Source organism: Pseudophryne corroboree, chromosome 7 (genome assembly GCF_028390025.1).
Source record: "Pseudophryne corroboree isolate aPseCor3 chromosome 7, aPseCor3.hap2, whole genome shotgun sequence".
NCBI classification, from domain to species: Eukaryota; Metazoa; Chordata; class Amphibia; order Anura; family Myobatrachidae; genus Pseudophryne; species Pseudophryne corroboree.
In genome coordinates this window covers 482,972,814-482,995,359 of record NC_086450.1, presented here as the reverse complement: position 1 = coordinate 482,995,359, position 22,546 = coordinate 482,972,814, and the positions used below count along the sequence as shown (strand labels likewise).

The 22,546-nt window shown below is 45.6% G+C and overlaps 1 protein-coding gene across 1 annotated transcript; it reads left to right on the top strand.

Annotated features, from left to right (window-relative positions):
• The first annotated feature begins 1,026 nt into the window (after window positions 1-1,026).
• On the top strand, window positions 1,027-3,702 carry LOC134943893 (E3 ubiquitin/ISG15 ligase TRIM25-like). Its single transcript, XM_063932461.1, has 2 exons — window positions 1,027-1,411; window positions 1,834-3,702. Exons 1-2 carry the CDS (start codon window positions 1,027-1,029, stop codon window positions 3,144-3,146), a joined length of 1,698 nt encoding a protein of 565 aa, XP_063788531.1. The 3' UTR covers window positions 3,147-3,702.
• Window positions 3,703-22,546: the final 18,844 nt, after the last annotated feature.

Here is a 22,546-nt window from a genome sequence, read left to right as displayed (position 1 = left end):
TAGCCCCAGGGGCTATATGTGATGTATTTTTAGCCAGTTATAGGTATTTTCATTGCTGCCCAGGGCGCCCCCCCCAGCACCCTGCACCCTCAGTGACCGCTGGTGTGAAGTGTGCTGACAACAATGGCGCACAGCTGCAGTGCTGTGCGCTACCTCATGAAGACTGAAAAGTCTTCTGCCGCCGGTTTCTGGACCTCTTCACTCTTCGGCATCTGCAAGGGGGTCGGCGGCGCGGCTCTGGGACTGGACTCCATGGCTGGGCCTGTGTTCGATCCCTCTGGAGCTAATGGTGTCCAGTAGCCTAAGAAGCCAATCCATCCTGCACGCAGGTGAGTTCACTTCTTCTCCCCTAAGTCCCTCGTAGCAGTGAGCCTGTTGCCAGCAGGACTCACTGAAAATAAAAAACCTAATAAAACTTTTACTCTAAGCAGCTCTTTAGGAGAGCCACCTAGATTGCACCCTTCTCGGCCGGGCACAAAAATCTAACTGAGGCTTGGAGGAGGGTCATAGGGGGAGGAGCCAGTGCACACCACCTGATCCTAAAGCTTTTACTTTTGTGCCCTGTCTCCTGCGGAGCCGCTAATCCCCATGGTCCTGACGGAGTCCCCAGCATCCACTTAGGACGTCAGAGAAATAAAGGATAATAATAATAATAATAATAATAATAATAATAGTAATAATAATAATAATAATAATAATAGTCTCACTGATAGAGTTATTTGTACATTTAGTAATATATTTTAATTGCAGAATATAACAAGATAAATAACTGTAATTTCACGTTTATTACCCTGTAAATGTACAGAAGAAATTATTTTTGTCTTATTAATGACCTTTATTGTTTTCTATATAAGTACATTTCCTGCATGATGTCCCTTTATGTATTATCTGTGTCCCTTAGTGTAACTGAGACTGTAGCTATAATGTGAGTGACAGGTCAGCCTCGCCCTGTGTGCAGAATGTGACCCCCCCTTGGTGTCTGAGTGTCAGAGACTTTCACTTTCATTTCTCTCTCCTGCTGCAGCGATGGCGTCTGCTGATATGAGACAGGAGCTGGTCTGTTCCATCTGCCTGAGCATTTATACAGATCCTGTAACCCTGAGATGTGGCCACAACTTCTGCCGGGTCTGTATTGATCGTGTGCTGGATACACAGGAGGGGGCTGGAGCTTATACCTGTCCTGAGTGCAGAGCAGAGTGTCAGGAGCGTCCTGCACTGCAGAGGAACATAACGCTGTGTAACATAGTGGAGAGTTTCCTGTCTACTCGGCCAGATCAGGAGGAGACTGGGATCTTCTGCACTTACTGTGTGGACTCTCCTGTACCTGCTGCTAAATCCTGTCTGCTGTGTGAGGCATCTCTGTGTGATAAACACCTGAGACTACACCATACTTGCCTACCCTCCCGGAATGGCCGGGAGGCTCCCGAAAAACGGGTGACCCTCCCGGCCCCCCGGAAGCGCAGGCAAGTCTCCCGACTTTCGGTGGTCACCCGTGGTCACCCCTGCCCGCCGCCCACTTAACGAGTAAAGTGGGCGGTCCGGGCAGGCGATGACGCGATTCTTGTTGAATCGCGTCATCGTAACCACGTCCCCTGCTGTATAATGCCGGTAATCGCGGCATTACACGGCGGGGGCGTGGCTTAAATGACGCAAATCGGAAGTCACGCCCCGTTCCGCCTCCGGTCCGCCCCGTTCCGCCTCCGGTCCGCCCCCGTTCATCCTCCGGCCCGCCCCCCTTGTGTGTCACATGACTGCCAGCCCCCCCTGTTGAGCCGACGGGCTGCTCTCTCCCGGAGAGAGCAGCCCAGAAGTCGGTAAGTATGGACTACACAGCAAGTCACCAGAGCACGTCTTATGTGAATCCCACCACTGCCCTGGGGAACAGGAAATGCTCCGTCCATAAGAAGATCCTGGAGTATTACTGCACTGAGGACTCTGTCTGTATTTGCGTGTCCTGCAGGCTGGATGGAGAACATCGGGGACACCTGGTGGAGATGCTGGATGAGGCCTCTGAGAAGAAGGAAGAGAAGCTGAGGAATGTGCTGCAGAAACTGACCAGAAAGAGAGCGGAGGCTGAGAAAAGAGTGCAGAGTCTGCAGGAAAGCAGAAGAGAAGATCAGGAAATAGCAGCAGGTGTAATAGAGACAGTCACTGCCCTGTTTAGAGACATCAGGAGACAGCTGGAAGACCTGGAGAAGAGAGTCCTGAGTGAGATCTCCAGGCAGGAACAGCGCGTTTCACTCTCAGTCTCTGATCTGTTCCAGCAGCTGGAAATAAAGAAGGACGAGCTGTCCGGGAAGATGCGTCACATTGAGGAGCTGTGTAACGTGTCTGATCCAGTGACTGTCTTACAGGAACCAGACACAGGGGACTTGTGTGACACTGAGGACACAGAGAGACATGATACCCAGGTCCGTGGTGCAGGAGATCTGGATGTGGGTCTCATCTCAGAGACATTACACACATTATCTGATATAATAACAGGTATAAATACAGGGATCTATGTGCAGGAGGATACAGACATATTACTGGATGTAGCCACAGCTGGTGATACAGAGTCTGATATAATGACAGGGATAAATATAGGGATCTATGTGCAGGAGGCTACAGCCCTATTACTGGATGTAACCACAGCTAGTAATAATATACAGATATCTGGTGACAGGAAAACTGCATCCAGGTCACGTATAATCCAGAATCACCCAGTAACACCAGAGAGATTTCAGTGTGATCAGGTAATAAGCAGCAGGAGATTCTCCTCAGGGAGACATTACTGGGAGGTGGATGTCAGTAAGTCAGTGGGGTGGATGGTGGGGATGTGTTACCCCAGTATAGACAGGAGAGGAGATCAGTTACACATTGGATTTAATAACAAGTCCTGGTGTGTGTGTAGGTATAATAATCAGTACTCAGTGATACATGACAATATAGTGATCCAGTTACCTGACAATATCCCCTGTGACAGAGTGAGGGTATATCTGGATTATGAGGCAGGACAGATATCCTTCTATTCTCTGTGTGACCCCATCAGACACTTACACACCTACACTGCCGCCCTCACTGAGCCCCTCCATGCTGCATTATGGGTAGGGGGCGGGTGTATAACTATATGTGGGGGAGTCAGGAGCTGGGAGAAATTACCATAAAGAATCTGCCCAGAGACTGGTGACATCACAGGGAAGGGTATATGATTGGGGGAACATTCAGCCAATAGAATGATGTATTGGGTGTAGCTACAGCTGAGCCCCTCCCCCTGTGTAACCATGTGACCAGTGTGTGGGTGTGTTCCCATGTTGGTGTGTTATGCTGGGTATACACTGACAGACATATCACCCACCCAGCTGTGATGTCATCACCGACATGTCTAACGGCCAATTGGTCAGTCAGTATACTGTAGCTTACCTTATTGGCTGCTCTGTTGGTGTGATGGTGTGTCAGCAGACATGTCGCTGGGGTGTGTACCCAGCCTTAGAGAATGTCACTATAAATATATACATATACATCTCTGTGGGATTTCTCCACCCCTGACTCACTGACAGCTGTGATTGGCTGCAATATCTGTCTGTCAGCCAGTCAGTGCTACGCTTGCTCCTATTGGCTGTATTGGGATGATGTATCCTCCTACTGGTAATTGTAATCCAAAACTATGGGCCTGATCCATGTTTGTATATGTAGCCCTAGGAAAGGGTTAATCCTAAAATAAATAAATATGTGTAATTTCTGAGGTGAAGCCTAGTTATTATTGTCAAAGTCAGAAAAATGTCTCAATGCACGTTGCCATATTTGCACCGCACACTGGTCCGCGCTGCGCGTGCGTGCGCTCTCCCGTGGATGCGCATACCCGCAATAACGTGCACTCGCAGGCGCGGTATGCGTATTTACGGTAGAGTTTATGTAGTCGTAGCGTGCGACTCATTCGTTACAAATGTTCACAATTAATGTAGTTTATAGATCATGGTCCCTTTGATAGATTCTGAAAGTTTGGTTAAAATACAATGTCCCAGAGCTGAGGAATCCCTCTTTATATCGTACGAAGGGTCTAACAGGAATCATACAGCAGTGTTTGGTACCCATCGGAAGAGTATTTAATTAGCAATATTCCGGTGTTGGTTTGGAGCGTATTAATCGCTCGTGCGAATAGTTATGGACATAAGAAGTTTATGTCCATTTCTATTAATTACACATACTCAGGTATGCGGCGGGAAACCCAGTTTCCCACCCACCTGAGCTGTTGGAAATCGTCACAGCCCACCTGTATGAATCACCCTATGACCTTTTGTTATGATGCAGGGCCGAATTCCTTCGGCCAATGGACAATGGGATTGTAGGACCAGGAGATTGCATTGTGTGTGGGGCATAAATAGGCAGGCCGACCACATCCAGCTCTCACTCTCTCATCAACGGTTATCTGCTGATAGCCGGGAGCTGGATATCGAGGCGCAGGCGATCATACCCTTTGTGCGTAAGTTTCTCTCCGTAATCATTGTCTTTCTGTGAGCCAATTTCTCTCATCTCATCTCTCTCTCTCTCTCTCTCTCTCTCTCTCTGTTCTGTTCTCTCATATCTCCCCTAGACTAGGCTAGTATTGTATTGTATTAGATAGTATTGTATTGTATTGCATTTAGGTCAGTGTAGTATTGTCTTTTTGTATTTATTGTTTAGTTCTGTGGTTAGGAAGTCTCTGTTATATTGTAGTGTATCATTTGTACTGTTATCCCCTTTTACAAGTATATTAGATATAATACAGTTAATAGGCCTTGGAACCTAAACCAGTATCTGTGTATTTTCTATAGTGTTAAGTGTTCACTTGAGCGTCGGTGACGCTCAAGCAGCTTTGTAGTTAGTCAGGTTACACAAGGTTGCACTTACACCCTGTACTCACATTAAGGTATTCAGTGTATTTCATTGGTATAAGGTTTTATCATAAAGGTATAGTGTTGTGAGCGTCTGCATCGCTGGTGACCTCCTCGTGGTCTCGAGCGCACGCTACGCTACAGCGAATCATTCCCCTAGACATAACCAATAACGTGTCCTGTGATCGCTGGGCCGTGAGCGAACGTGACGCTTGAGCGTCTCGCCTACGGCTGAGCGATCGTTACGCAACTAGCGTACCATTACGGTACTTCTTAAGTAAACAGCGTACAGTGTTCTTAGCTTCATAAAGGGTTGTTATACGACAAAGGAATTTAGCATTGTCAATTGGGGACTCGTCCTATCCTTCTCATATCTGCACTAGGTAGATCAGCAGACATTATCCCTCCAGCAAAGGGTGGGAGGTTGTCTCACAGTGCTGACGGGATAAGCGTCTGCTTCGCTTAGATAAAGAGTGCTGAAGGAATCCGGGAACCGGAAGTAAGAACAAAACGCTTGTGTCTTTTTAAAACTGTTTATTTCTCTTCTGTCTTGCGTATACACGCACGCATACATATATCTGCATTTTCTGTTTCATTTTCGTATATCACTATTCCTGTTTGCCAAATTTTATAGTTGATAGAAAGTGCTAAAAAGAGATTTGCTGTTATTTCATAGTAGAGGTGATAGTTAAAGTATAGAACAAACACACGGTTTGTCTGAGATACAAGGCAGTCAGTGTGGATTGCGGTAGATGATCAGGGATCATTTACATTGATAAAAATATATTGTGTTACGGTGGATCCTTTGCATTGCGTACACGTGTCGCTAACAAAGACTAGCGTACGCAATCCAAAAGGCAGACGCACGCAGCGTACATTACGCAACGTAGCGTCCGGTTACGCCCACGTAGCTCAAGTTGTGATAAAGTGAAGTAACGCAAAGGCGATAATTAACACACAGCGGTAGATAACGCGAAGCGGTAAATAACGCAAATCTATTTTTGGAAAATCTGAAATTTAGTTTAACAGATCCTGCTCCTAATTGGTAACACTGTTGGGCTAAAGACAAATTTCTGCGCAGAAATAGATATAGAAACAAAAGTGTACATGTGTTGAGTGAGTGTGTTTTGTATACAAAAGTTTATATAACTTTAAGGTGGAACCAAAAGGAAAGCCGGGTACTCGTCAAGGGACATACGTGTAAGTGACATATACGGTGGCTAGGGAGGCATCCCTGGTTAAATAATATTTGAGCATTAGAGTATAGCGGACCATAAGGTAACAAGACCAGGAGGTCATAAGGTAACAAGACCAGGAGGTCATAAGGTAACAAGACCAGGAGGTCATAAGGTAACAAGACCAGGAGGTCGTAAGGTACTAAAAGAGGTCCGCTATAAAAGTCCAGTGGCACAACGCCTGGGGTGTTGGTGCAGAACCCATATAGGCCATACAAGCTCTGGCTGAAGGAATCGCAGCCGGAAACATAGATTCCATTGATCTTTCAGTACATGACAAGTAGTGCTCGTGTACTGAACGATTGGACCGCACGTAATTGTGTGCAGTAGTTAGTAATCTGACCTAATACCATTAGAGTAGAGTGGTCACAAACGCTATCTGTACATTCTGACGTGATTTGTGTAATTTTTTATTTTTGGAAGGGAAGTTCGCTGGTCACTCGGGAACTATCCAACAACCGATACTTACTGGGGACTGGTAGGTCCAGCACGCCCCAGTAAATAAAGGTTCACAGGGGCCCTGGGTTGGGTACAGCAGCTCTGGTTACAGTGATTGCAGTACTGGCCAACGTGGGCGAGAAGTAAGTGGGGTACTTGGTAAACCGCCACCGCCGGCCTGCCCAAGGACTTCTTGGTTTGTTTGTAAGGGTTCGCTGAAAGCCTTGATATTCAAGGAGGAATAAGCAACGCCTGCAGATTATGGGGGCCAGTTGTTCAGGTAGGGGGCGATCAACCTCGGTTCGGGTTGATTCAGAGAACCGATCCATCGGGTCGGCACGATATGTGATGTGTAAGAAATATGGAAATCACGCTGAAGTTTTATGTGATGAATGGGAGAGAATGACTGTACAAGACAGGGACAAATTCCCAAGAATAGGTAGCTTCAGTCCAGACGTGTTACAAAATTTAAGGAGGAGGATAAGTCTCATTGAACCAACGAAGAGACAAAATAAACATTATGAATATTTACAGTTATGGCAACAGGAAAGTGAATTACAAAAAGAGTCTATTGACTTTTCTGACTCTTATCTTGAGAGGAGAGACATGGCAGCAGGAGAGGAGTTGATTGCGGAGAGAAAAGCACAAAGGTGGAACAATAAAAACGCTCTTAGCAACTGTAATATAGATTATAAGGATAAGTGTAATAAATGTAACCATGATTATTGTAATACTGTTGAATGTACAACTATTAACCTGTGCAAGCTGCACCCCATGTCAAACCTCCCTCAGGAATACAAACAAGAAAGTGAGCCCAGAACGATGTCGGCACCTCTTCCAGTAGCCATCCTACAAGACATCCAGGTGGACACGACCAAAATGGTAAAGGCAATAATCGAACCCCCTAACAGAGGGTCAGGTGAGGTCGTGTCCACAGGTACGTACAATGTTTCATATCACGCACAAACAGATGTACCCCATATTGTAAGACCAACACAAGATGATGTAACTGAGCTCGATCTGGCCAGGGTGATCTCAGTCCCCAATGGGAAGACTGACGATCAGGGAATCATTCCCGTCAAGGACAGTGCAATGCGCTGTCTCTGGTCCCGGACCGAATTGAGATCAATTATGTCTGAATTTCCTGATCCTAGGAGAAATCTAGCCAAATGTCAAAGGTTTATTAAAGAACTAGGAAACGCCACAGAACCCACCAACAAAGAGTGGCGGACAGTGCTGAGGGCATGTTTGCCCTCCAGGGTTGACCCTGAAAAATTCATTGCTGATTGTAAATTAAACACGGAGGTACCTTGTATGGAGGAACACAATCAGGAATGTATTAGGCAGATTAACCGACAGTTAGGAATATATTTCCCAGCTGCTGTCAAGTGGAATGACATTCTCTCCATAAGGCAAAACGAAAGGGAAAATGTTTCTAATTATTTCAATCGAGCACTGCAAATAATGGCTGGAAACACTGGGATCGCAGACATCAAGACAAATGCACAACATAAAGGAATAGCGGTTAAGGTATTAATGAATGGTTTAAAGGATGAATTAAAAACAAGGGTACAGACCACCAACCCAAACTGGAGAGATATCTCGGTGGCCGCACTAAGAGAGGCCGTCATTAATCATGACCAGAATATCACCAGGTACAGAGAGTCACTAAGAGATAAGTTAATGGCAGCAAATATACAGGCCCAAACCACAAGACCACCCCAACAAAAGCCCCACACCCCTGCGAGAAACCCAGATATGGTAGTCTGTTACCATTGTCATAAAAAGGGACACATTGCAAGAGATTGTAGATCAAGAGAAAGACAACGACATAATCATGGTATCCAAGGAACCAGGGAAGTACAGGGGAAACAATTGATGATGATGAGCATCCGAGCGTTTGAGGAGGCATCAAATCAACCAAAACCTCAGGTCATTGACACGTGGAGGGAGCCCAGGATTTGTTACCATTGTAGGAGAGAAGGGCATTATGCCAGCAACTGTAATAACACACATAAAGTTAGACCCCCTAGACCAAGAAATGAGCAAAATTACAATACACACCATTATAATCAAGGATCACATAGGCAGGAAAGGTGATTATTAGGAATGGAGGCAAGCCTGAAGCAACGGTTAATGAAATGGGAGGTCATTCACTAAAGACACAGGAATGACCAGGTGAAAAGTTGTAAATGTATTTGTGAAAAATGTTTTTTCTCTCCCTCTCTCTATCCCCATCTCTGACTAGTAGTGGTAAGAATTCACACATTGCATATCCACTTGGTCCTTGCAGAAGTCTACCAAACCCCAGCATGACCTCCGCCACAATGTATTTCTGGCCAGATACAGACAGTGGAGTAATGCAGGTGCTGGTGGGGAGGGACTGCTCAAGGAGACCAGTAGACACATAGATATGACAGCCTAATAAGTCTGACAATGTTTTTCTAATGCTAACAATGTTTTCTTACAATGTTTAAAAATGCTTTGTTTCTCTTTTCTTATTGATGGTTATTGTCGAGTTATGTAATGTATATATGCACATGAATTGTTCTCTATCTCTTTTGTTTTTTTATTTTCTCTCTCTTCTCACTCATGTTTCCATGGTTTAAAGATGCTATGTCACCCCTCAGTTGGACCAATGGTAATGCCAGATTTTTTGCTCCTTACAGAAAGATCGTCGGTTAGGAAGGAATATTGCATCACCAGAATGATCGTTTTTGAAGACTGAGAGACAACACCTTTGAGAGGACAGCAGAACAAGAAGAACAACAAGACGAGAGAACTTATTATCGTAACGAGTTCTCTCCCCCTCAAACTGATTTTCTTATACCCCATTTACAAATTTCTTCTTTTCTCCTCCTGTAAGATGGACTTGCCCCAAGAGACTGTGATATGGATTTTTCCCGTTAACCATGATGTTGACCAGAGCAGTCTGTTTCGGTGAGAGTACCAGTGAGGTCGAGAAAGGATCCAGAAAGGTCCTGATGACTGAGACGGAGGTGTAAATTTCCAATAGCAACCCAATCACCAAGCAAAGGCGAGTACCGGGCACGATCTAACAACCATGTTATTTGTAAACAACTGTGAAGGAATGTTAGTTCAAAAAGAAAGTTGTATCTGTAGGCTCTGTAACAAAGAAATGCCAATCCAGTTTTAATATCCATATGGACCGGCATCCATTGAGTGACTATCACTCTCTAGTGGGTAACGTGTTAAACCAAACAGATTGTTGGGTATGCTCTCAAGTACCTCAGGGTCACAGCAAATCAGGGCTAGTACCATTTCCTTTAACGTTAGGGGAGGTACTTGAGCTAAGTGGTGGGAGACCGGTGGACCGGAGGTTTAATATCTCCAGCCCTCCTAGTTTGAAGCTCCACCAATACCATGTGGATAGGTCCCTCTTATGTTTTAACATCTCCAATCCCAGAAAACCGGGAAATTGGGAAGTGTCATGGAGCAACCTTACCATGACCTTTTCACACAGAGCAGATAGAATGCCTACAGATACAGAGCTCGTACGCCACATAGCCAGTAGAGGAAAATCTTTCCGGTATCGATATACCTTAGGAAATAGGATTACTAGAGTTGGAGAGGTATCACCAGGATACTGTGCACATATCGTACAAACCGATACGTGCATTAGGCAGTTGGAAGAATTAGGGTCAGGAGATTTCACCTGGAAGGTTTGTAACATGGTCATGTCCTTCTCCGTCCCATATGTTCTCCCCGATGATGCATATTTCATATGCGGGAGAAAGGCGTACAAGTGGCTTGCCCCAAACTCTGAAGGATTGTGTTATATTGGAAAAGTATTGCCTGAAGTGATGACTGTTACACATGACAAAATGAAGGACATACACCGTGGTGCCCAAGCTCCTTATACTCACACTCATTACGAGCACCGAGTTAAAAGACAACTGTCAGAAAGGTTAGAGCATCCGGCCTCTGATCTTATCCATGAATCCACCGGGATTCAGGTTCTGGTAGCGTTAGATTTCACTCGTACCGCTCGAGGAGTGATGAATTATAGATACATTTCCGCACTCGCCAATTTGTTAGATAATATCACTGAAATGTATGATGACACGTTTAGATACACTGGAAGAGAACTTCAAGCTTACAAAACAGAACTAGTTCAGCATAGGATGGTTCTTAATTATCTTACAGCAGTAACAGGCGGATATTGTGTTACATTGGCAACACAGTACGGCATAAAGTGTTGCACGTATATCACGAATAGCACCGAGGATCCGGTAGAGGTCATAGACCAAAAGATGGACGATATTCTCCAATTGAAGTGGGAATTTCGTCGAAAACACAATCTCACCCTTGCTGCTGTAGGTAATGAGCTGACTGGTTGGGTGTCATGGTTGAACCCGCGAAATTGGTTCTCCGGTTTGGGAGACTGGGCTCAAGGAGTCATAATGGATGTTGGAAAGTTTCTACTATGTATCTTGGGTGTCGTTATATCGATTGGATTGATATTTAGATGCGGGCAGGCTTTAATGAGGTGCAAACAAAGTACAAAAGTGATGAGCTTGAGGAGTGAGGAAACCGTAATTAACCTGGATTTGATTTATGACCCAATGATAGAAACCAGGATGTGATGAAAATGCGATTATACGGTCCGTTTCTTTCACCTGTTTTTCTGCTTTTCTCCAAGATACAAAGACCCCCTTGGACGAGGAAGCTGACGAGACGAGATGTATACAGACAACGGATTGACCAAAGAAGAAGATTTGACAACTTTAAATATGGACACTTGATGAACTTTGCCATGGATCCCCAGTTTCCCTAGTATTTTTAAACTCACGCTAGCCCAACATTTTTGTAAATCTGATGGCACTGACAAAGCTTGTTGCTCATGCCTAAGGAGCAAAACAGCGCAAAGAAGACGACTCTCAACAGATACCGAACACAACTTCGACGACAGATGTACATTTCCCTGACATAGAATATCATTGCATTTTTCGTAAGTGTTCTTTATCTTCATCTCTACAACCCTCAGGTAACGACACACATAGACGATAGGGAATACAGGCACAGATATCAGCAACCACATACCTCCCCCATTCATGTATCATCAACTAAAATGTGCATCCCCATTTTGTTACAACCACAGCCGAAATGAGCTCGGTAAAGTTTGACAGCCCATCCACAGACCTGTACCACAGGATAAGAAGGAATTCAAATGTATACTTCGCAATACCTCGAAGCTTGATTTACAACACGTACGGCACGATGATACATGACCCCCCAAACATGGATTCATACACACATGCTTCTGCTATCTCACTAGGTCATACCCTCTTCACACCTTCTCCTCTCTCCTCCCCTACCCAACCATGGAAATCAATTAACCCCTGACTTACATTTTTCTCCTTAAATGTTTTGTGGCAGTTATTATTGACTGCCAAAGGGTGGACTGTCAAAGTCAGAAAAATGTCTCAATGCACGTTGCCATATTTGCACCGCACACTGGTCCGCGCTGCGCGTGCGTGCGCTCTCCCGTGGATGCGCATACCCGCAATAACGTGCACTCGCAGGCGCGGTATGCGTATTTACGGTAGAGTTTATGTAGTCGTAGCGTGCGACTCATTCGTTACAAATGTTCACAATTAATGTAGTTTATAGATCATGGTCCCTTTGATAGATTCTGAAAGTTTGGTTAAAATACAATGTCCCAGAGCTGAGGAATCCCTCTTTATATCGTACGAAGGGTCTAACAGGAATCATACAGCAGTGTTTGGTACCCATCGGAAGAGTATTTAATTAGCAATATTCCGGTGTTGGTTTGGAGCGTATTAATCGCTCGTGCGAATAGTTATGGACATAAGAAGTTTATGTCCATTTCTATTAATTACACATACTCAGGTATGCGGCGGGAAACCCAGTTTCCCACCCACCTGAGCTGTTGGAAATCGTCACAGCCCACCTGTATGAATCACCCTATGACCTTTTGTTATGATGCAGGGCCGAATTCCTTCGGCCAATGGACAATGGGATTGTAGGACCAGGAGATTGCATTGTGTGTGGGGCATAAATAGGCAGGCCGACCACATCCAGCTCTCACTCTCTCATCAACGGTTATCTGCTGATAGCCGGGAGCTGGATATCGAGGCGCAGGCGATCATACCCTTTGTGCGTAAGTTTCTCTCCGTAATCATTGTCTTTCTGTGAGCCAATTTCTCTCATCTCATCTCTCTCTCTCTCTCTCTCTGTTCTGTTCTCTCATATCTCCCCTAGACTAGGCTAGTATTGTATTGTATTAGATAGTATTGTATTGTATTGCATTTAGGTCAGTGTAGTATTGTCTTTTTGTATTTATTGTTTAGTTCTGTGGTTAGGAAGTCTCTGTTATATTGTAGTGTATCATTTGTACTGTTATCCCCTTTTACAAGTATATTAGATATAATACAGTTAATAGGCCTTGGAACCTAAACCAGTATCTGTGTATTTTCTATAGTGTTAAGTGTTCACTTGAGCGTCGGTGACGCTCAAGCAGCTTTGTAGTTAGTCAGGTTACACAAGGTTGCACTTACACCCTGTACTCACATTAAGGTATTCAGTGTATTTCATTGGTATAAGGTTTTATCATAAAGGTATAGTGTTGTGAGCGTCTGCATCGCTGGTGACCTCCTCGTGGTCTCGAGCGCACACTACGCTACAGCGAATCATTCCCCTAGACATAACCAATAACGTGTCCTGTGATCGCTGGGCCGTGAGCGAACGTGACGCTTGAGCGTCTCGCCTACGGCTGAGCGATCGTTACGCAACTAGCGTACCATTACGGTACTTCTTAAGTAAACAGCGTACAGTGTTCTTAGCTTCATAAAGGGTTGTTATACGACAAAGGAATTTAGCATTGTCATTATATATATATGTTAAGATGCATTTATATTCAGTGACTATTGTGCAGGGACAGTAGGGGGGTCTGCCTTCAGGTTACACAGGGTGCGCTTATCCTTTTTCTTACTTTAATACTCTTCAACGCCACCAATTCCCGCAGTCCTCTGCCACCTGATACTTACAGTATATCAGTGTTATCTGCTGATGCAGCTATGTGTATATACCCTGTACTGGTCCTATATTGTCATCAACTGTAAGTTGCTATTTTCCTGTTTTGATTATTTATTTGTGTACTCTGTAATTGGGCGCTGCGGAACCCTTGTGGCGCCATATAAATAAAGGATAATAATAATGAATAATAGTTATACCAGAGACATATTTATCCATGTATAGTAAATCTGCGCCTTTCTTACACTTCCCGGATAGAACATAGAAAGATGATATGTTTCTGGAAGAGATACAGAAGATTTGCTGAGGAACATTATATATATATATATATATCTCCAGTCTTTTCTTACACTGAACCTCACAATAATCCCAGGTGATAATCCCTGTTATGTTCTATGTTGGTGTTATGCACCTTATTATAGATACATATACATATATATAAATGGGGCATGTAATATGTAAAGGCTAGTTCTGTGCACAGACTAGTATATGAGTAGTAATGATAATTACAGGTAATTGTATAGGATCTATAATTACTAGTGATGAGCGGGTTCGGTTCCTCGGGTTCCAACTAGAGATGTGCACCGGAAATTTTTCGGGTTTTGTGTTTTGGTTTTGGGTTCGGTTCCGCGGCCGTGTTTTGGGTTCGAACGCGTTTTGGCAAAACCTCACCGAATTTTTTTTGTCGGATTCGGGTGTGTTTTGGATCCGGGTGTTTTTTTCAAAAAACCCTAAAAAACAGCTTAAATCATAGAATTTGGGGGTCATTTTGATCCCAAAGTATTATTAACCTCAATAACCATAATTTCCACTCATTTTCAGTCTATTCTGAACACCTCACACCTCACAATATTATTTTTAGTCCTAAAATTTGCACCGAGGTCGCTGGATGACTAAGCTCAGCGACCCAAGTGGCCGACACAAACACCTGGCCCATCTAGGAGTGGCACTGCAGTGTCACGCAGGATGGCCCTTCCAAAAAACACCCCCCAAACAGCACATGACGCAAAGAAAAAAAGAGGCGCAATGAGGTAGCTGTGTGACTAAGCTCAGCGACCCAAGTGGCCGACACAAACACCTGGCCCATCTAGGAGTGGCACTGCAGTGTCAGACAGGATGGCCCTTCCAAAAAATACTCCCAAACAGCACATGACGCAAAGAAGAAAAAAAAGAGGCGCAATGAGGTAGCTGTGTGACTAAGCTCAGCGACCCTAGTGGCCGACACAAACACCTGGCCCATCTAGGAGTGGCACTGCAGTGTCAGGCAGGATGGCCCTTCCAAAAAACACTCCCCAAACAGCACATGACGCAAAGAAAAAAAGAGGCGCAATGAGGTAGCTGTGCGAGTAAGCTCAGCGACCCTAATGGCCGACACAAACACCTGGCCCATCTAGGAGTGGCACTGCAGTGTCACGCAGGCTGGCCCTTCCAAAAAACACTCCCCAAATAGCACATGACGCAAAGAAAAATGAAAGAAAAAAGAGGTGCAAGATGGAATTGTCCTTGGTCCCTCCCACCCACCCTTATGTTGTATAAACAGGACATGCACACTTTAACCAACCCATCATTTCAGTGACAGGGTCTGCCACACGACTCGACTGTGACTGAAATGACGGGTTGGTTTGGACCCCCACCAAAAAAGAAGCAATTAATCTCTCCTTGCACAAACTGGCTCTACAGAGACAAGATGTCCACCTCATCATCATCCTCCGATTCATCACCGTGTACATCCCCCTCCTCACAGATTATCAATTCGTCCCCACTGGAATCCACCATCACAGCTCCCTGTGTACTTTGTGGAGGCAATTGCTGCTGGTGAATGTCTCCATGGAGGAATTGATTATAATTCATTTTAATGAACATCATCTTCTCCACATTTTCTGGAAGTAACCTCGTACGCCGATTGCTGACAAGGTGAGCGGCGGCACTAAACACTCTTTCGGAGTACACACTTGTGGGAGGGCAACTTAGGTAGAATAAAGCCAGTTTGTGCAAGGGCCTCCAAATTGCCTCTTTTTCCTGCCAGTATACGTACGGACTGTCTGACGTGCCTACTTGGATGCGGTCACTCATATAATCCTCCACCATTCTTTCAATGGAGAGAGAATCATATGCAGTGACAGTAGACGACATGTCCGTAATCGTTGGCAGGTCCTTCAGTCCGGACCAGATGTCAGCATCAGCAGTCGCTCCAGACTGCCCTGCATCACCGCCAGCGGGTGGGCTCGGAATTCAGAGCCTTTTCCTCGCACCCCCAGTTGCGGGAGAATGTGAAGGAGGAGATGTTGACAGGTCGCGTTCCGCTTGACTTGACAATTTTCTCACCAGCAGTTTTTTGAACCCCTGCAGACTTGAGTCTGCCGGAAAGAGAGATCCAAGGTAGGTTTTAAATCTAGGATCGAGCACGGTGGCCAAAATGTAGTGCTCTGATTTCAACAGATTGACCACCCGTGAATCCTTGTTAAGCGAATTAAGGGCTCCATCCACAAGTCCCACATGCCTAGCGGAATCGCTCTGTGTTAGCTCCTCCTTCAATGTCTCCAGCTTCTTCTGCAAAAGCCTGATGAGGGGAATGACCTGACTCAGGCTGGCAGTGTCTGAACTGACTTCACGTGTGGCAAGTTCAAAAGGTTGCAGAACCTTGCACAACGTTGAAATCATTCTCCACTGCGCTTGAGACAGGTGCATTCCACCTCCTTTGCCTATATCGTGCTCAGTTGTATAGGCTTGAATGGCCTTTTGCTGCTCCTCCAACCTCTGAAGCATATAGAGGGTTGAATTCCACCTCGTTACCACTTCTTGCTTCAGATGATGGCAGGGCAGGTTCAGGCGTTTTTGGTGTTGCTCCAGTCTTCTGTACGTGGTGCCTGTACGCCGAAAGTGTCCCGCAATTCTTCTGGCCACCGACAGCATCTCTTGCAGGCCCCTCTCGTTTTTTAAATAATTCTGCACCACCAAATTCAAGGTATGTGCAAAACATGGGACGTGCTGGAATTTGCCCATATTTAATGCACACACAATATTGCTGGCGTTGTCCGATGCCACAAATCCACAGGAGAGTCCAATTGGGGTAAGCTATTCTGCGATGATCTTCCTCAGTTGCCGTAAGAGGTTTTTAGCTGTGTGCATATTCTGGAAAGCGGTGATACAAAGCGTAGCCTGCCTAGGAAAGAGTTGGCGTTTGCGAGATGCTGCTACTGGTGCCGCCGCTGCTGTTCTTGCGGCGGGAGTCCATACATCTACCCAGTGGGCTGTCACAGTCATATAGTCCTCAGTCTGCCCTGCTCCACTTGTCCACATGTCCATGGTTAAGTGGACATTGGGTACAACTGCATTTTTTAGGACACTGGTGAGTCTTTTTCTGAGGTCTGTGTACATTTTCGGTATCGCCTGCCTAGAGAAATGGAACCTAGATGGTATTTGGTACCGGGGACACAGTACCTCAAAAAAGTCTATAGTTGGCTCTGCAGTAATGATGGATACCGGAACCACAGTTCTCACCGCCCAGGATGCCAAGGCCTCAGTTATCCGCTTTGCAGCAGAATGACTGCTGTGATATTTCATCTTCCTCGCAAAGGACTGTTGGACAGTCAATTGCTTTGTGGAAGTAGTAAAAATGGTCTTACGACTTCCCCTCTGGGATGACCATCGACTCCCAGCAGCAACAACAGCAGCGCCAGCAGCAGTAGGCGTTACACTCAAGGATGCATCGGAGGAATCCCAGGCAGGAGAGGACTCGTCAGACTTGCCAGTGACATGGCCTGCAGGACTATTGGCATTCCTGGGGAAAGAGGAAATTGACACTGAGGGAGTTGGTGGGGTGGTTTGCGTGAGCTTGGTTACAAGAGGAAGGGATTTACTGGTTAGTGGACTGCTTCCGCTGTCGCCCAAAGTTTTTGAACTTGTCACTGACTTATGATGAATGCGCTGCAGGTGACGTATAAGGGAGGATGTTCCGAGGTGGTTAACGTCCTTACCCCTACTTATTACAGCTTGACAAAGGCAACACACGGCTTGACAAATGTTGTCCGCATTTCTGTTGAAATACTTCCACACCGAAGAGCTGATTTTTTTGGTATTTTCACCAGGCATGTCAATGGCCATATTCCTCCCACGGACAACAGGTGTCTCCCCGGGTGCCTGACTTAAACAAACCACCTCACCATCAGAATCCTCCTGGTCAATTTCCTCCCCAGCGCCAGCAACACCCATATTCTCCTCATCTTGGTGTACTTCAACACTGACATCTTCAATCTGACTATCAGGAACTGGACTGCGGGTGCTCCTTCCAGCACTTGCAGGGGGCGTGCAAATGGTGGAAGGCGCATGCTCTTCACATCCAGTGTTGGGAAGGTCAGGCATCGCAACCGACACAATTGGACTCTCCTTGTGGATTTGTGATTTCGAAGAACGCACAGTTCTTTGCTGTGCTTTTGCCAGCTTAAGTCTTTTCATTTTTCTAGCGAAAGGCTGAGTGCTTCCATCCTCATGTGAAGCTGAACCACTAGCCATGAACATAGGCCAGGGCCTCAGCCGTTCCTTGCCACTCCGTGTGGTAAATGGCATATTGGCAAGTTTACGCTTCTCCGACGATTTTATTTTAGATTTTTGAGTCCTTTTTTTACTGATATTTGGTGTTTTGGATTTTACATGCTCTGTACTATGACATTGGGCATCGGCCTTGGCAGATGACGTTGATGGCATTTCATCGTCTCGGCCATGACTAGTGGCAGCAGCTTCAGCACGAGGTGGAAGTCGATCTTGATCTTTCCCTATTTCTGGAACCTCAACATTTTTGTTCTCCATATTTTAATAGGCACAACTAAAAGGCACCTCAGGTAAACAATGGAGATGGATGGATACTAGTATACTTATGGATGATGAGTGACTGCCGACACAGAGGTAGCTACAGCCGTGGACTACCGTACTGCGTCTGCTAGTATAGACTGGATGATAATGATATAAAAAATATATATATATCACTACTGCAGGACAGGTATATATTATATAATGACGGACCTGCTGGACACTGTCAGCAGCAGACTCCTAAACTACTAGTATGAAGAAGATAGAAAAAAAAAACCACCACAGGTAGGTATACAATTATGGACGAGCACTGCCGACACAGAGGTAGCTACAGCCGTGGACTACCGTACTGCATCTGCTAGTATAGACTGGATGATAATGATATAAAAAATATATATATATATCACTACTGCAGGACAGGTATATATTATATAATGACGGACCTGCTGGACACTGTCAGCAGCAGACTCCTAAACTACTAGTATGAAGAAGATAGAAAAAAAAACCACACCACAGGTAGGTATACAATTATGGACGAGCACTGCCGACACAGAGGTAGCTACAGCCGTGGACTACCGTACTGCGTCTGCTAGTATAGACTGGATGATAATTATATAAAAAATATATATATATCACTACTGCAGGACAGGTATATATTATATAATGACGGACCTGCTGGACACTGTCAGCAGCAGACTCCTAAACTACTAGTATGAAGAAGATAGAAAAAAAAACCCCACCACAGGTAGGTATACAATTATGTACGAGCACTGCCGACACAGAGGTAGCTACAGCCGTGGACTACCGTACTGCGTCTGCTAGTATAGACTGGATGATAATGATATAAAATATATATATATATCACTACTGCAGGACAGGTATATATTATATAATGACGGACCTGCTGGACACTGTCAGCAGCAGACTCCTAAACTACTAGTATGAAGAAGATAGAAAAAAAAAAACCCACCACAGGTAGGTATACAATTATGTACGAGCACTGCCGACACAGAGGTAGCTACAGCCGTGGACTAGCCGTACTGCGTCTGCTAGTATAGACTGGATTATAATGATATAAAAAATATATATATATCACTACTGCAGGTATATGTTATAATATAATGAATGACGGACCTGCTGGACACTGTCTGTCAGCAGAATGCGTTTATAGAATAAAATAAAAAAACACCACACGAGTGTTTAACTTTTTCAGGCAGACAATATACTGGTGGTCACTGGTCAGTCACACTGGCAGCAAAAGTGTGCACTGTTATGTACTCCTGCTATAACTGCTCCCCAGTCTCCCCCACAATTAAGCTGTGTGAGCAGTGAGCACTCAGCACAGTCAGATATACATAGATGATATTATCATGCAACACACTGAGGCTGAGCACAGATATGGTATGTGACTGTGTATCGTTTTTTTTCAGGCAGAGAACGGATTTTAAATAATAAATAAAACTGGTGGTCACTAGTATAACTATCAGCAAAACTCTGCACTCTCTGAGTACTCCTAATGCTCCCCAAAATTACTAAAATTAAATTACTAGTAAATCAAGTGTCTCACTCTCTATCTAAACGGAGAGGACGCCAGCCACGTCCTCTCCCTATCAATCTCAATGCACGTGTGAAAATGGCAGCGACGCGCGGCTCCTTATATAGAATCCGAGTCTTGCGATAGAATACGAGCCTCGCGAGAATCCGACAGCGGGATGATGACGTTCGGGCGCGCTCGGGTTAACCGAGCAAGGCGGGAAGATCCGAGTCTGCCTCGGACCCGTGTAAAAAGGCTGAAGTTCGGGGGGGTTCGGATTCCGAGGAACCGTACCCGCTCATCTCTAGTTCCAACCCCCCCCCCCCCCGAACTTCACCCATTTTACACGGTTCCGAGGCAGCCTCGGATCCTCCCGCCTTGCTCGATTAACCTGAGCGCGCCCGAATGTCATCAGCCCGCGCTCGGATTCTCGCAAGATTCGTATTCCATATAAGGAGCCGCACGTCGCCGCCATTTTCACTCGTGCTTTGGAGATGATAGGGAGAGGACGTGGCTGCGTTCTCTCAGTTTCTGTGTTCAGTGTGCTGCAAATATCTGTGCTCAGTGTGCTGAAAATATCTACGTTCTCTGCCTGAAAAACGCTCCATATCTGTGCTGCATTGTAGTATATAGTAGGAGGACAGTGCAGAATTTTGCTGTGACCACCAGTATATATATATATAGCAGTACGGTACAGTAGTCCACTGCTCTACCTCTGTGTCATCAAATATACTATGCATCCATACCTGTGCTCCATTTTAGTTGTGTGCAGTATATAGTAGGAGGACACTGCAGAATTTTGCTTACCACCAGTATATATATAGCAATACGGTACAGTAGTCCACTGCTGTACCTGTGTGTTGTCAAGTATACTATGCATCCATACCTGTGCTGCATTTTAGTTGTGCGCAGTATATAGTAGGAGGGGACAGTGCAGAATTTTGCTTACCACCAGTATATATATAGCAGTACGGTACAGTCAGTAGCGGATCTTGCCACGGGCAAGCAGGACTTTTGCCCGGGACGCTGCCTTCCGGAGGGCGCTGGCACCATCCGGAGGGCGCTGCACCATGGCAAGATCCGCCACTGCTGTGCCCGCCGCTGCCCGCTGTGTCCCCCGGCTCCTGCGGCTGTGGTCCCCTGTGAAGGGAACTAGATGCGTAGCGTCTAATTTCCCTTCGCGGAGAGGACCTTTGCTGAGCGGTGCGCGATGACGTCATCGCGCACCGCACAGCAAAGGTCCTATCCGCGAAGGGAACTAGACGCTACGCGTCTAGTTTCCCTTCGTGGAGAGGACCTTTTGCTGTGTGGTGCGCGATGACGTCATCGCGCACCACTCAGCATTTAAGCGGCGCTTCTACTGTACAGGGGGCGTGATTGACCACGACCCCTGTGTTAAGCCACGCCCCCATTCCCTGCCCGGGGCACCGAGGTCCCTCGAACCGGCCCTGGGTACAGTAGTCCACTGCTCTACCTCTGTGTCGTCAAGTATACTACAAAAGTTCAGTAAAATGACCCAAAAATCAAAATTAAAAGCGTCTGATGAGAAGCGTAAACTTGCCAATATGCCATTTACGACACGGAGTGGCAAGGAACGGCTGAGGCCCTGGCCTATGTTCATGGCTAGTAGTTCAGATTCACATGAGGATGGAAGCACTCATCCTCTTGCTAGAAAACTGCAGTGCCACCCCTAGATGGGCCAGGTGTTTGTGTCGGCCAATTGTGTCGCTTAGCTTAGTCACACAGCTACCTCATTGCACCTCTTTTTTTCTTTGCATCATGTGCTGTTTGGGGACTATTTTTTAAATCTGCCATCCTGTCTGACACTGCAGTGCCACTCCTAGATGGGCCAGGTGTTTGTGTCGGCCACTTGTGTCGCTTAGCTTAGTCACACAGCTACCTCATTGAACCTCTTTTTTTCTTTGCATCATGTGCTGTTTGGGGACTATTTTTTAAATCTTCCATCCTGTCTGACACTGCAGTGCCACTCCTAGATGCGCCAGGTGTTTGTGTCGGCCACTTAGGTCGCTTAGCTTAGCTATACAGCGACCTCGGTGCAAATTTTAGGACTAAAAATAATATTGTGAGGTGTGAGGTGTTCATAATAAACTGGAAATGAGTGGAAATTATGGTTATTGAGGTTAATAATACTATGGGATCAAAATGACCCCCAAATTCTATGATTTAAGCTGTTTTTCAGGGTTTTTTGAAAAAAAAAACACCCGAATCCAAAACACACCCGAATCCGACAAAAAAATTTCAGGGAGGTTTTGCCAAAACGCGTCCAAATCCAAAACACGGGCGCGGTATCGAATCCAAAACCAAAACACAAAATCCGAAAAATTTCCGGTGCACATCACTAATAATTACTTGTCCATAGTGACAATTGGTAGTAACTGTGTCATAGTTATCATCTCCTATATAATAACCCAGATCTGTGACTTTGTGACTCATTTGCTAACGCTGGGCGGAGTCACAACACTGAGCGGAGTTAGTCAAATGAGTCACAGATCTGGCCAAATCTATGGGAGACTAGGAGCAGAAGCAGATGGTATGGGCATGGCACAGGCAGGGGTGCATACCTCCCAGCTTTCTGCAGGAGCTTTCTTCAGGCAGAAGGAGGGACACACACTCGGCGAAAAGGGGGCGTGGCTTCACGGGAG